At 30.3% G+C, this 16,217-nt stretch overlaps 1 protein-coding gene across 1 annotated transcript; it reads left to right on the top strand.

Annotated features, from left to right (window-relative positions):
* Positions 1-6,086: 6,086 nt before the first annotated feature.
* Positions 6,087-14,442, top strand: LOC108322558 (cycloeucalenol cycloisomerase). Its single transcript, XM_017554695.2, has 8 exons — positions 6,087-6,261; positions 6,359-6,489; positions 6,775-6,858; positions 7,087-7,128; positions 11,177-11,287; positions 11,365-11,556; positions 13,624-13,721; positions 14,047-14,442. Exons 1-8 carry the CDS (start codon positions 6,255-6,257, stop codon positions 14,237-14,239), a joined length of 858 nt encoding a protein of 285 aa, XP_017410184.1. The 5' UTR covers positions 6,087-6,254; the 3' UTR covers positions 14,240-14,442.
* The last annotated feature ends 1,775 nt before the right edge of the window (positions 14,443-16,217 follow it).

Below are 16,217 nucleotides of genomic sequence, written 5' to 3'. Positions count from 1 at the left end.
TGCTTGTCCTGCACATAATGATTGAAATAATTAAGCTCAAACAATTCAAATTAATTAAAATAAGAATTAATCTTGAAAAAAAGCCCAAATAGTGAAAATGAGATAAAAATGGAGAATTAAACACAATTCACTAACACAATATGGTGCGAAAAGCTAAGTTAGTAGTAGAAAATAATGACTCATCAAAATAGACCACACTTAGTCTTTTGCACTCCTAGGCAAAATCAAGATGCAGAACAGGGAACAATTCTAAATGCTTCAAGAGTCTGACACAACATCCGGACACAAAACAGAATTACACAATCCTCAATGATTCTGGAAAAAGAAAAGGAGGAGACAACATCCTTCACACAGATAATCAGAGAATGCAGATACTCATAGAAATCATCCAAGAATTCCAAGACATGGCAAAATAATCAATCAGCTCAAGAGGTGAATCAAAAGCAACATAACCTCATAGATGTACTATCACTGTTTCTCTCAAGTGTCTAGGATAACAATGTCAACTCAATTCACTCAAGAAAGTAAGCAACAAACAAACTTGGCAAGCCTCTAATATCAACACTCAAAACATATGCATGTTCAAATCTAAAGGTCTTTTCATGGTTATAATGGGGCCAAGGACAAGGGAGGATATAATATGGATGAGAAGTTGTAAACCACAAGAAATAGAGGAGCAATGGGGAACAAGTGAAAACACAATCAAATCACACCCAAAGCCTTTAATTCAATCCTCTTCTTGACTCCATTATTCAAAAATTTTTATTTTTCTCATTTTTCTCTATATATTTTTTTCTTTTTTTTTTCATCTTGTCTCTTTTTCTTTTCTCTCTCTTTAGGACACAATTGTAAGAGACAAGATACACACCATATTTGCAAAAACAAAACAAGAAGAGGAACCAACTAGCACATACATCCTCAACAAGTCCTCTAATGACTGAATCGTTCTCTTTAACTGCCCATTCGTCTTAAGGTGATAAGTTCAGCTCATCCTCAACCTACTACCCAAAGCACTTTGCAATGTTTGCCAAAATCTAAAGGTGAACCTTGGATCTCTATCTGACACAATGTTAGAAGAACCCCCATGAAACCTTACTATCTCCTTGACATACATCTATGCTAACTTGGCCATAGACATCATCAGGTTAACTGCTAGAAAATAAGCATTCTTCGTCAGTCGATCTACTATCACCCAGATAACATCATGACCCTTCATAGATCGTGACAAATTGGTAACAAAGTCCATAACAATGTTATCTCATTTCCACTCTAGTACCTCTAATTGTTGCAACATCCCTTCAAGCCTCTGATGTTCTACTTTTAACTTCTGATACATCAAATAAGATACTACAAACTAAACCATATTTCATACCAGAGCACTAGAAAGAATCCTTTAGATCTTGATACATCTTAGTCGTGTTAGGATGCATGCTAAGACGACTTTTGTGCCCTTCTTCAATGATTAAACTCTTCAACTATACATGATCAGGTACACAAACTCTACCCTTGAATCTCAAAACACTATCATACCACATCAAAAAATCCTTAGCCTACTTTGACCCAAGCAACCAAACTATCTTTTACAAACTAGGATCTAACAATTGTTTTTCTTTCACCAAGCCAAGAAAATCATTAGGTATGGTCATATGACTATATCTAATGACATATTCTCTCATCACTACCTATAATTTCATGACTTTGAACTTTTCCAACTTAAGCTCTTTGATCATCATATAAGATACATGTATTATCTTCTTGCTCAAGACATCAACAACTACAACAGTTTTTCCATCTAATCAAATAAATACTTCAAATTGTGCATCATATAAATAGCAAATTAAAAAAGGAAAAGGTAACACATTATCTTTCTAGAAATCACTATTTCAGAGTTCTCTAACTTCTTTTTATGAGTTTTTATCCTTTGTTCGTCTTATTGAAGAACTAAGACAATATGATTGATCCTCATAGCAAACTCTTCAATTTAGACTGATCAGTTTCTCAGATAAAGTAATTTGGTTTTATGCTCCTCTTTTTGTTTGTTTCATTCTTTCTTTGCATGCGAGCTTGTTGTGGTCGCATGTGACATTTGAGTCTTCTATAAGATTCTCTACTGATTATGGTCCTAACGTTGTACTCTGATCATGTTTTTGTTATTTGTAGGAGCATATAGGACTTCTTGTGTGTTTGGAACTGTTTTAGACTTTCTAGAATGATTTGTTCATCTGTTAGTTAGGTAAGGGGACCTACTATCACCTTTTAATGCTATTAATGTTGTGATAAATTATAGTACATGTTTGTTTTGGTCTGAAACTAGTTGTTTGGCATGTAGAATTTTTGTTGTGTTGTTTGTTGTGTGTTGCTTGTATTTTGGTTGTTTTGATGTTTATTGAGGGATTGAGAATTTAGCCATTTGAGAAAATTGGTATTCAGTCTAACATCTAAACCTTTTTTAACCATGCACTAAGTCAAGAATACTAATTTGATTATCTGAATGAGTCCCTAGTTCCCAAAATCATATAATTGAATGTGTAAGTTTCTAATATGGCATTAAGCGTAGGCTTGATTGTGAAGGTCTAGAAGCATTTTCGCTCCAAACCATTGAGCGCCACCCTTTTAACGCTGAACGGACATTTTGTGAATGGTATGGCGCTGAACAGTTGCGCTGTACTGCTAAAAGCGAGTTATCACTACATGTTTGGAACCCTTTTAATGTTTTTCGTTGAGCGACAGATTGTTTGTACTAAGTGAGAGAAAACGCAAGATATTTGGCGTTGAACACTCCCTATTGCGAGGGGCTTTTCGTTGAACATTAGTCTAAGAGCCAATGTGATTATTTTTATGTTTTCTTATTCTTTATCTGATTGAATGGTTTATTTTAGATTTTGTGCATAATTATTATATATTCGAGATGAATTATGGTGCTTATGCATGCTTGATATGTGTGATGTTGTTTTAATGGATGGAAAATACAATTTGAGATGTTGTTGAGAGAATTTCAAGAAGAAAATTTGTGATTTAGTAAAATTAGTGTATGTTTTGACATATAAGAGTTCTGAAAGTGAGACATCCTAAACTCTAATAATTATTAACACTCAAATATAATAGAATGAGTTATGTGGTGAGAATCGAACAAGCTCTTACTTAATGGGTACTAGTTAGGTCCTATATTTGATGGGGATTAACCTCGTGAGTAGTATGATGATAACTTCTTTGTTTAGGACTCTGTAGAGTATAAATACTATTATGAGTGCCCATATATATTGAATATATATGTCAAAGCATGAATCTAGATAATCGAGTTAATGTCTATTGTGCGAATGTATGAATCAGTGGTATGTTTGATATTTGAGATTGATAAATTGGTACATTATAAATGTTTAGATTAAATCTTTTGGTACATTACCTTACTCTTTTATCTTTGTTTATTTGTTTGTTAATTATCTTTCTTTTTTGCAATGACCTTACCAATATAAGCAAATGAAGATGTTTTCATTGATCCGATGTAGAGTAAGGAAGATGTTGTAGTTTAGATTATAATTCTTTTTCTTTTGAAAATTTATAATGTAAGTTGGAGTCTTTATGTATAACTTTCTATATAATTAATACATGCTTTATAGATAACTATAATATAATAGTTGTATCTATATCTCACCTACTTGTTCACTATCACTAATGTAACTTCTATTGAGTAGTTTTTAAAAACTACTAAAATGAAATACTACAATGATAATATAATTAATAATATCTATTATATAAATGATTGTGTAATATTTAACGTGTAAAACAATAAACAACACAATACAATTGATTATGCACCACCACCCTAAATACACTTAATGTTATAAACTTAATTTATAGTTATATTTATTTTTTCTTCTTCATAAAATATAGATTCAAATTTAACTATTTACAAAGATATTTGTACATAAATTAAAGGAGTAAATAAAAAACTATTTAATTTTTTGTCCTCATTTTCAAAATTCTAGTATTTATTATTTTATTTTAGTTATTTAATAATATACATATATATATATATATATATAAAAATGTGTGTGAAAAATAAAAGAAAAATAGATAAAAAACGAGTAATAAAAAAATTTATTTTTTTTATGATATTTTTCTAAGTTTTATTTAATAGAAAATCAATACTTAACAAGTTTATCATATACACACATATTATATATATATATATATATATATATATATATATATATATATATATATATATATATATATATATATATATATTATACACATAATTACATAATTACAGTCCAACAATTCCAACCATTCTCATTTTAATTCTTTTATATAAAAGGTTAACTAAAATATATGAGACGTTTAATCATTTTTTAGTCTATTTGACTGTAAAGCTTTACCCTTTTATTCCTATATTAATATAGATGATCAATTAGTTTCAAGTCTTCATACATATTACATGTAGTTTATTTTAATATTTATTATCTTTGATTTAAAGGCTAAACTGAATGAAAAATAAGATATAAATTAAGGTGAATAATGTTTAAGTATAAAAAGTTAAATATAAAATTGATTAAACTATATAAACTAAGTCATTTAATTACTTCTATCATATTTGAGTTTGTTTTTAAACTAAGTCTTTTTTTTATTGGTAGGCACGTGCTAATTGCTGGGAAATTAGTAGAACGCGGTGAATAAATGTTTCAACGGATTGAAAGTACTACACAATAGATATTGAAAGTGAGTGAGTTAGTGGGTCCTTTCAATTAAATCTTACATGACTACAAGGACCCTTGTACTGATAACCCTCACGTTGAATTAAAAAAAAAAAACAGGGTTTAATTTATTTAATGTGAATTTTTAATTTATTTTTAATTAAGTCTCATTTTATTTTAAAATAGTCAATGTAGTTTATCAGTTAAATTAAGTTAACATCGTTCAAGATTATCAGGGATGATAAAGTATTGAATCAAATATGGTAGTATCTATCATTATTCATTTTGTCTAAAAAAAATCTATTGTTTGTTTCATTATTAGTTGGGTATCAAAAAAATACACACGGGTATTCATAAATATTGGCAAATATATATATATATATATATATATATATATATATTAATTTTAAACAAAATTATTTAAAAGTATTTTTTGAATATAAACTTAAATATAAAATTATTTTTAAAGTATAATTCAAATCAAATTGCTCATTATAAAAGTACGTGTCAGTGACTTTTAGTTTTTCAACCTTCACTTTATTTTTTTATTTATCTCTAGTATGGCACTTTCACACTCGTGAAGACTAAGCTTATGAAAAAAAAAATTATATTGACTTTCTGTTTTCCATAAAATAGAAACTAAATTGAAGAAAAAATATAGGAATCACTTTAAATAAATCTCTCGAAATTAAAAGAAAAGAAAATATTTTTTTTATTGCCCTAGCCAAAACTATTGTTTATAAATTTAATTAAAAAGGGGTATAATATGTCTTATATCATATAAATTTTTAGACTGTTAAATACGTTTTTAGTGCTGTTTATATATTTTTTCTTTTATGAAATTTAAATATATTAAAAAAAATACAAAAGTGATCTCTAAAAGTATTATTTGAATATATATTAAACATATAATGAAATTTTTATTTAAGTCAGTTTTCTATGATTTAGATTTTTAATTATTCAAATTAAAATGTTTTTTTTAATTTTTATTATCTGAATCATTTATTTATTTCACTCTAGGTTGTAAAGAAGTTCCTTATATTTAGAAAAAAAATGTATTTGAAAAAAGTAAAAATAAGACCATGTTTTATAATGGAGATAATTAATATTTTGAAAGTGACATTAAAAAAGATATTTACCACATAGAATAGAAAACATTATAATAAAAATAAATTGTATGTGGTTGACAAGTTAAATACCAAACAAGTGTACATGTACCAACCATCAACCATGAAAATATCGTTACTGTCTAAAACGAGAAAATGAAAAGTCAAACAAACATTAAAGTTTTAAATAAAAAGCCAAAAAAAAAACATTAAAATTTGCGGATAAAAAGCCAAAAGAAATAAAAAAATATTAAATCCTGAAAATAAGTCATTGTCAGAAGATGAAAGTTAAAACAAAAGTTAAAGTAGAACCTGCAGAGTGACACCTCCTTCACCAAGCTTCCACTCTTTTTAGCTTGTTACAGTATATGCATTTGAACAATCCACTCACTCAAGAGTGTATTCAGTCATCATTCATTTCATTTAACATTCCTTGAAGCAGATCCCATTCCAAATGACAGGTAATTTTTCTGTTTGAATTTGATCAGATCTCGGATTCATTCATAATCATAGCAACCCTTTCTCTTTATCTGATGGAATCCCTTTTGAAAATTTCAGCTCCTGTTCCTCCAAGCCTGTGGCTGGCTCCAAACCCCAGCAAGAGATGGGGTGAACTGTTCTTCCTTCTTTACACCCCCTTCTGGCTCACCCTCTGTCTTGGCATTGTTATTCCCTTCAATCTTTACGAGGTTTTACCCTTTTCCACCTTTTACATTTATTTTTGTAAATGTGGTAATTAGGATCTTTATTTCGTATGTGGGACCCCAGAGTTTGTCACAAATTTCGATCTTTTGGGTCCATTACTGGACTACTTCCCGTTCAAGACTTAGTCATAATTAAAGCTTGTTGTCCCTTCATATATGGGTTTTTTATGCAGGTATTGGTCAGTTGGGGTTTTACCTTTCTTTTGTCATGTGAATAACGAACCATGAATGGTAGAATTCACTTTTAAGTTTTAATTATGAGTTTGGCAGAAATTCACAGAATTGGAGTACTTGCTTATCGGATTGGTTTCGGCTGTTCCTGCCTTTGTCATTCCAATGCTGCTTGTTGGAAAGGTGTGTGCTTAATTATTTTCCTTGAAATGGAATTGAAGCCAAAACAAGACAAGTACTTATTTTTAAGCTTATTTAAACAACATTTGACGTGGGGTTTCAGTTGTTGTTGATCATTTTTAGTAGTGTGACTCACTTAGAAAATTATTTATCTTCACTTCTTGCTCTGTTGTAGTAAGCATGAACAGAGAGTGGTGTAATTAATTTTTTTTGTGATATCAAAATTTGCAGGCAGATAGAAGCGTTCATTGGAAGGATCGATATTGGGTCAAGGCAAGTGTTTTGACAGATATAAAATTTTTCCAATACTTATCTTTACTATATTGTTTTATGATATTCTAAGTGTATACGAATAAATTGATTCTCTTAAACAGATAAAAGCTAGTTATTACCTGGCATGCCCCTCAGCTATTATCTCCCCCAATACCAAACAGCTTGTTGTGGGCGTTAATCCTCCCCTGTTCATTCCCTTTACTCCATTATTTTCCATTAGGGGCCTCTCTAGGAACTATAACTACTAATCATCAAGTCATCAAATACACATTTTGCATTTTGTTTGCCATTGATCTTGTATCTGCTTCTTAATATGAAAACAATGATAAAACCGGTTTGAATCCAAAATAATAAAGTGTAGAAAGAGGTTTTAGTGTGAAACCTGCTTTTATTCTTCAAGCAAGAACAATGAGCATTTGAAAGGGCATTACTGTAAGAATTGTGAATTGTAAGTTAATTCATTTGAGGCATTCTTGATCGTATACCACATGATTCCATTAGATAACCTGTATTTTGGTAACCACACTCTTCAGGTCAAGATCTACAAAATCTACAAAATCAGGGGATTCTAGCCATCCTCCTATAAAGACAGATGACTTGGATTGGTGCAATTCCCCGTTTCTTGATTAAGACATTTACAATTTGGAGTTTCCATTCATTTGGTATTCAGATTAAGTTGTTTGTGCATCCTAAATAGATTTTATTGAGAGTAAGATGACAAGAGTCGTGTGATGATTTCATGTCTCATTTACATAGGGGAGGCCATTATGTATAATAGTTATCCATATATATATATATGAAACTGAATTACTTATAATTGAAGGACCTCTCAATGACTTGTTGAAGGCATCTTGCATTAGAACTGACAATATTTTTGTATAAGATCTTTTGCCGAGTGAAATAGCAATCTATGTCAACATGTTTGGTCCTGTATGCCAACTTGATTTTCACAAATGAGTTTAATTGCGTAACCTCCTCAACCTGAGTACTTCAAGCAATTAACTTTGCAAGAATGCTCTGTTTTTTTTTTCTTTTTTCTTTCTTTTTTTTTTGCGTTTCCAATGATCAAATTTGGCCAAAATATGATTCTGGTTCCTCGTCTGATTTTGTTTGTTTCAGTTTGGTTCCTTGAGTTTAAAAAGTTTCACTTTGGTTTCTCAAAGTGGTATCATTAGATAAATATGGTCCATTTTTTCAGGTTTTTACACTAATGATGTTAATTTTAGTTGACATAGCAAATGTCCATGTGACAGTGACATCACTTACTGTCACAGTTTGTCACATGTCATCAGGTTAACCAAATTAGTATGGTAAGGAAGGACCAATTTGGTTAACAAAGATATTTTAAGGAACCAAACTGGAGCCTTTTAAATTTAAGAGACCAAACTGAAATAAAAAATTCAGACAAGGAGCCAAAATCATATTTTGGTCATCTAATCTATCTCTAATTAAAATGCTACACAGTGGATCTCACGTCAGTGGGAGAGCATTTTCAGTTTTCATTAAAGTGCTTGACAACTCTTGTATGACATGACACATGTCTTCATACTAGAGGCCTTCTCCTATAATTCTCTTATTATATTTTTAAAATTCAAATTACTGCATATCAGTTACGTTAACTGGGGAGTTGAGAAAATGACTTACTGCATTATTTGCAAAATAGATATTTCAACGAGTGACAGGTAATTCTATTTCCCAATTGGTTTTTATTGAATATAGTGAAAAACTAGGTATGGAGTTAATCTCCTTTATGTAGAAAACACATATATGGTAATGTATTTATAATAAAGAGAATGTGGGCTAAGCCAAAATACAAATGAATATGTAAAAATAATATAATTAACATAGGGACATGTTTCCCTAATTAACATAAAACGTAATATATCTAATACTCTTCTTCAAGCTGCTGCATATAAATCGTATGTTTGCTAACTGATCATTTGAGTTTACAAACTCCATCTTGATGTTTCTAGATACAATCTTCTCTTAAATGAAAATATAATCAATCTCAATGTGTTTGGTCCTCTCGTGAAAGGCAAGATTAGAACTAATATGAAGAGCAGCCTAATCGTCACATATAAGTGTCATTTGAGTGACATCTCCAAATTTTAACTCTCTAAGAAATTGCTTAAGCCAAACAAGTTCACAAGTAGATGAGGCCATAGCCTTATATTCTGCTTTTGCACTAAATTTTGCTACAATACTTTGTTTCTTGCTCTTTTAAAAGATCAAGTTACCACTAACAAAGACACAATACTCGGAAGTAGATCTTCTATCAGAAAGAGATTTTGCCTAATTAACATATGAATATCAAACAACTTTTGTATGGTTATTGTAACCATATAACAAACATTTTCTAGGAGATCTTTTAATGTACTTTTATATATAGATGATCGTATTCCAATGATCTTCACATGAGGAATTGAGAAATTGGCTCACCACATTGACTACAAAGGAAATGTTAGGAGTAACTGAAAGGTAATTTAATTTCCCAAGCAATCTTCTACACTCCTCAGGATCTTAAATAGCGCCTCCCCCCCACCCCCTATTTGGTAGGAGTTTGGTATTATGATCCATGTGTGTGTCAATAGATTTTGAATTCATCAACTCAGTTTCCTCCAAAATATCCAAAGCATATTTCTTTTGAGATATAACAATACCATAGTTGGATTGTACTACCTTAATACTCAAGAAATATCTGAGTTTGCCGAGATCTTTGATCTAAAAATGGTAGCAAAGGTGTTGTTTCATTTGGGAGATGCCATGGTAGTCACTGCATGTGAAAACAATGTCATCAAGATATATTATCAAATAGACACATCAGCACTTGAGTGATGGTAACAGTTTTCTTTATTTCCCCAAATCAGCAAGAAAAAGATGAACAAAAAGTTCTCAAAAAACCAAAGGAAGACTAGTGCTTAGGATGAGTGGAGCTAATTAACTTGGAAGATCAATGACCTTGAGGGGCTGCACAATGGATATTTAAGGGAGAAAGCTTTGACTATTTTGTATTGGCAGCTCCTATTACCCAACGCTAACATCACTCAAGTTTAGTTGGATTTTTCCCTCTTATTTGCACGACCAAGACATGTCAAAAATGGATAAAGTGGTTTAAATTTTTTTTGCTCTGAATAACATATTAAGAAACTGCGAAAAGTGGAAGTTTGGCTTTTTCTTGATCTGACTGGTTCTATGAATAAACAAGTATCAAGATATGTGTTTTCTTTGCGATATGTGGGTGTCTATTGGGAATTTTTCTTACTAAAGTTCCTCTAATAAGGGATAGGCATAACTTTTTACCAAGACATGTACTACTAACGGTTTTACTTTTTTTTCCTTCATTTACAATATTATGACTGCTCTTTTAATATATATATATATATATATATATATTATATTTAATTAGAAGTAGAATCTACAATCCATGTTAGGATCCCACAATTTACAAACTTGAGTCCTTCACAATCCCAACCATAATATCGATTTTAACTACTTTGCTTGTAACCCATGCAAGGCCAACAATTTGAGATTTTGATTGCCTTTTTTCCTTAGCAACAATGGTGACAGGGGACAAAACTTCATTAAAGTTGTGAAGGACAACTCATTTTAACCAAATATTCAGATGTCAGATCATCAAGTTCCTAAGGGGCAATGGGAAATACGACCAAAAAAAATGGAAACAAGACAAAGAAAAGAGATGGGAAATATTAGAAATATGTTTCTTAGAAAAATAGTTGCCCTAATCGGAAGTGGCCCCAATCACTGGTTGTTCAGGAATTGAGGTTGTCTAGCATGAATTCCATGTACCTGATACACAGACACAATGGAGGCTATTATGCAATTGGCGTCATAAATAGAAAAACTACAATTGTGTTACTTAACATGATTACATAATAAGATATATCCACTTAATTACCCTATTTACATTATTTCTGACATATTTTAATACTTATGTATTTATTTTGTGTGCCTACATATTATAAAACATTCTTGTGTTTATTCGGTTGACCTACTCACTGCCTAATCTGTTCATATTTAATACTGACAGGCGAGTCTCTGGATAATAATCTTCAGTTATGTTGGAAATTATTTCTGGACTCATTATTTTTTCACAGTTCTGGGTGCATCTTATACCTTCCCATCATGGAAAATGAACAATGTAAGCCAAAGACCAATGAATTATCTCTTAGTGTGACCACGTATTCGTTATTGAATTGCTCTATTTGGTGGTTGCAGGTACCACACACAACATTCCTGCTCACTCATGTTTGCTTCCTGTTTTATCACGTTTCATCAAACATGACACTGCGTCGGTTGCGACATTTTATTGCTGATTTGCCTGAAAAAATTCAATGGGCTACCGAAGCTGCCTGGATTCTTGCACTTGCTTATTTTATAGCGTACCTGGAGACCCTGGCTATCTCTAATGTACGTTGTAATTAAACATTCTGCTATTTTCTTTTCTCAAACTTTGTTTAATCATGCGTTTTCAATATTTTCTCGGATTCCAATTATTAATTTTGAGGTAGCCAAGTATTTGAATTTTTGTTAACCATTGCTATTCAAGTTTATCTGACATCTTATCTATGAAATATATAGTCGTAAAACCTAACCTTTGACAATTTCAGTTTCAATATCTTTGTAAAATGCAAGGAATATGCCATATGGTACAAAGTTCTCTTACTTTTTTTATCATGGCTCCATCAATGCATTTGTTAGGCAAACCATATATTTCTTTTGTCCTGCATTGTTTTTTAAATTGAAATTTCCCTATCTCCATGCAGATATTATGGTTTCCCTTCCCGAAATGTCTTGAACTGTTTCTTTACAAGCCTTCAAATTTGTTACGTATTTAGCACCTGTGTTTTGATACAAGAAAACCCTTTTACTATTATGCAGGATTGGCTATATGAATCAAATAAGGCTATTATCTTTTGGTATCTCGAGATATTTTGCTAGTTATGATTAGTGAATTGTTTTTGTTAAAAAGTGAACTTTAAACCCAACTCAAATCCACAAAACCGACTTGTAAGGTGAGATTTTCACCCACTTATATACTAGAATTTGACTTTATTTCTAGTCAATGTGGACTTCCAAAACATTCCTCTCACATCGAGGTATATACATCTCGAGCGTGAGACTAGTCATTAATGGGTGGTTCGATAGCGGCCAATAGTGAGTGAAACAATATGTCTAACAAACAACAAATCTCGCTAGGATAGGTTTTATCAATGGTTCTGATAGCATGTTAAGAAGTGAATTTTAAACCTAGTTCAACCCTACAAAATCGGTTTGTATGGTGAGATTTGCATCTACTAATACTATTATAAATTAGTTTTATCTCTAGTTTATGTGGACTTCTAACCATTTTGAGTATTTATGTTGTTTGTACTATTTGTTGGAAATCTCACATTAACAGAATATTTTCAAATTATAGTATATAAGTGGATATAAATTTCATTTTAGAAGTTAATTTTGTAAGATTGAGTTAACTTATAGTCTACTTTCTAAGATGGTATCAAAGTCTAATTTAACAAAGTTTGTTGAACCTATTGTGTCATCCAAATTATAGCATATAAATAAGTTCAAACCTCACTGCATATGTTGATTTTGTGAGATTGTGTTAGACTTAAAGTTCATTTTCTAATACTAGCTTTGAGAAATCATTGCATTTAGATATTCCTTATTTTTTGTTGTTCAAGTTTCCAAGGTTATATTTATTGTGACAATCATCCCTAAGCCTAAATTTCTTATTTGATTTTGAAAATGTGTATATGCAAATTTTGGAATCTACACAGTTAATTTGGAACTCTGTATTTAACTTTTGCAATTTTTATTTTCCAATTACTTTCTTTTTTTTGTTTTCTTTCTTGCTCTTTTCTTTACTGCTTTTTTTTCTGTTACATATTTGTTGCCTTAAATTCTCTTGCCTTTTTTGTGCTGTGGAACCTCCATTGCTTGGATTTATCTGTGGTACCATCTTACATATTTCTTCCATATTTCTTTTCTTTTCTTTTAAATTAGAATTTCCGTTTCTATTCCCTTGTCTTAAAGATGATACATATTGATATCCTGTCTTTTGACAACTCAAGATTCAATATTAGTGACAGTGACCTTGGCACACACAGAAGTACTGATATGCTTAAGATTACTGTATGCATTTTGACCCTATAAGGTTTATAATTCTAGATACAGTTATAATTTATAAACGGCTATAGCTATAAGTTCTTTCTTTTTGTTAGACTTTTCTTCCTCAGATGTCATACGATAACGTGTCTACATCTTTGTGAAATTTGATACTTTCACCAATCAGCAAACCCAGATGACAAGTTTCCTAGTTTTCTATCCTTCTCTTCGTAATCCTCAATACTAGTCACAATACAAATACATATATACATCTTTCAACGTATTTCTATGAAACGTATCATCCTGCAGTTGACCTACAATATGAAATGCAAATTTTAGAGAATAACGCTTTCAATTGGATGTATGCAGTTCCCTTATTATGAATTTGTGGATCGTGACTCTATGTATAAAGTTGGATCTCTGTTTTATGCCATATACTTTATTGTGAGCTTCCCAATGTTTTTAAGGTAAGTCATTACTCCTTCTGCTCCTTCTTATACGTCCTTTATTAAGAAATCAGTAAATAAGAATTTAATTGAAACAAAAGAGCGATCAATGTGGTTTGAAAACATAAAAGGCAAGATAATCAATATTTCAAAAATCCAACAACTAAAAAGGAAAGAAGGGAGTAGCTAGCAGTTGTTTGAGTTACCTCATTCCTCGTTTGAAATTGTTTTGAATATGTACCTCTTTGCTTCTCTAAAAAGTAGTTGTTGCATACGCTACTACATAAAGGTGGAATATGTGTATGTTGTACTGATTTCATTGATGATAAATCTTGTAAATACGCAGGATAGATGAGAAACCTGGTGACAAGTGGGACTTGCCTAGAGTGGCTGTTGATGCTTTAGGTGCTGCAATGCTGGTCACAATAATACTTGATTTGTGGCGCATCTTTCTGGGACCTATTGTTCTCATCCCAGATGCAAAACAGTGTCCTCAAGTAGGATTACCTTGGTTCACAGGACATGCCAATCTCACATGAGAGTCATTTTAGATTGTTGTGTGGAGAATGTGCTGAAGAAATCAGTCTTGGACAGTGCTCACACTGCCAAACTTCTGATTACTTCTTTAGTCTTTGTAGTGCTTTTTCATGTTCCCTTCAGCTGTAGACAAAGACAGGTAACTAATTAGTGTTCTTTATAATTAATGAAGACTCGGTTCCTTGGACACTGTGTTCATGTTCTATATTCTGTGTTCTTTTTTGGAATTTTGTATGGACACCTTCGTATAAAATGAGGCTTTAGTGTGTGAAAGAAAAAACGAAATCTGTAATCTAGCTCAAAATGACTGTAAAATGGAGTTTTCTCACAAGTTTATTTGTACCACAATTGTGAATATGGGTTAGATTAAGTTTTTTGTGAAATTTGATTCTAATGTTGTTTCTTAAGTTTAGGTTGGAGTCTGTTTATTTATTTATTTTGTATAAGGTCGTTTTTGTAAAATTTGATTAATCTTTATTTGGTTGGTTAATTTAAAACTTGTTTTAATACTTTTAAGAAGGACCCCTTCTCTTAAGCTAATGGATCCAACATTTATGACATTTAACCAACATTTATTTATTTATTTTGAATAAATGAATTTGGTAGAGATGAATTAAAATAATATAGCTCATTCATTAAATAAATTGATTTGACTGATTCCTAACATGAGTTAGGCCATAAGGTTTTTGGACTTTTACATCAAGATAATATTTTGGAAAAGCAACCAAACCAAAATATTTGTGCAATTTAATCAATTAAAAAATAGTTGATTTTTAATCATACAAACTGATTTAAAAGTGGTGAAAATTGAAATGAAAAGTTCGTTTCAACTTTATTTTTTATATTTTATTCAATTTCTTTAGCTAAATGATCGCTTATTCCCAAAGTAAAAGATCCATTTTTTTATCTATTTTAAACTATAGATATTATTGCCTCTAAATTATTTTGTATAAGTATTAATCTGAGTTTGTTAAGGTCCAATTACACTGTTAACCCTATTATTTATTTTTGTAATATTTGATTGCTTTATTAATTAACTAAGACTAATTAGCTATAAATTATGAGTATGAGCATTTTTAGTGGTACAATGAGTTCATTAACTTCAAAGAAACTAAATCTTAAAGATCATTAAAGAGATTTTATGTAGTACGCAAAATTTATGTGAAACATAATTAAAAAATAAAAGCTATTAAAAGTATGGATTTCTTAGATTTGTTTTACGTAAAATTGAATTTGTATTCCTTAAAGACTATATATAATGACTATAATGTAAAAATCACAAAAAAAAATACTATAATGACTAAATATTGGTTTGAAAAACACTTGTAATGAGTGTCTATTGCAGCGTGAATTAAAATTATATATTTATGTCTTAATTATTTTAATGAGATGAAAAAGATTGTCATGGTTATATAGCATCTCATTTTAATAACACATAGTAATACTAAAATAAAATATTTCATTATAAATATTCAAAAGACAGATAATCTAATTTATATAGTATATCGATACAATTTTATAAGATAGAACTATTATAATATCACTCATATGCAATCTTAAGTTATTATATTATGATTTTATTAAAAGATTATAACCAACATAACCTAATATCAAGTAAATGTTCAAACAACTGACTCTTCAATTAAAAGAAGTGTCTTTATATTTATATTTTTATATGCTCACACTAATAAGATGATTATTGTAAAAAAGAACACAACCAATAACAAACAAGATAAACAAGAAAGGGCTAGCTAATATACAAAAGAAATATCATATATTGATAAAAATATTGTATCACAATACAATGCACTCCAATTAATTCTCTAAATATAAACCATAAAATCAAAGACTCTTCTCAATTCAATCATCTAAACAAATACATTGATATCGAATCTCACGAGGTTTCAGCATTTGTGATGGATAACCTCTACCCACAAGGTTAATCCTATACATGACATTAACACTTCAAATAGTTCTTCA

Source organism: Vigna angularis, chromosome 4 (genome assembly GCF_016808095.1).
Source record: "Vigna angularis cultivar LongXiaoDou No.4 chromosome 4, ASM1680809v1, whole genome shotgun sequence".
Taxonomy (NCBI): Eukaryota; Viridiplantae; Streptophyta; class Magnoliopsida; order Fabales; family Fabaceae; genus Vigna; species Vigna angularis.
Note: the sequence above shows the minus strand (reverse complement) of the source record. Positions and strands in the feature narration are given on the sequence as shown.

Excerpts from the sequence above, each read along its gene's own strand:
- LOC108322558 (XM_017554695.2), top strand. Across the intron at positions 6,859-7,086 it reads CAATGCTGCTTGTTGGAAAG|GCAGATAGAAGCGTTCATTG; the intron begins GTGTGTGCTTAA and ends CAAAATTTGCAG. Across the intron at positions 13,722-14,046 it reads AGCTTCCCAATGTTTTTAAG|GATAGATGAGAAACCTGGTG; the intron begins GTAAGTCATTAC and ends GTAAATACGCAG.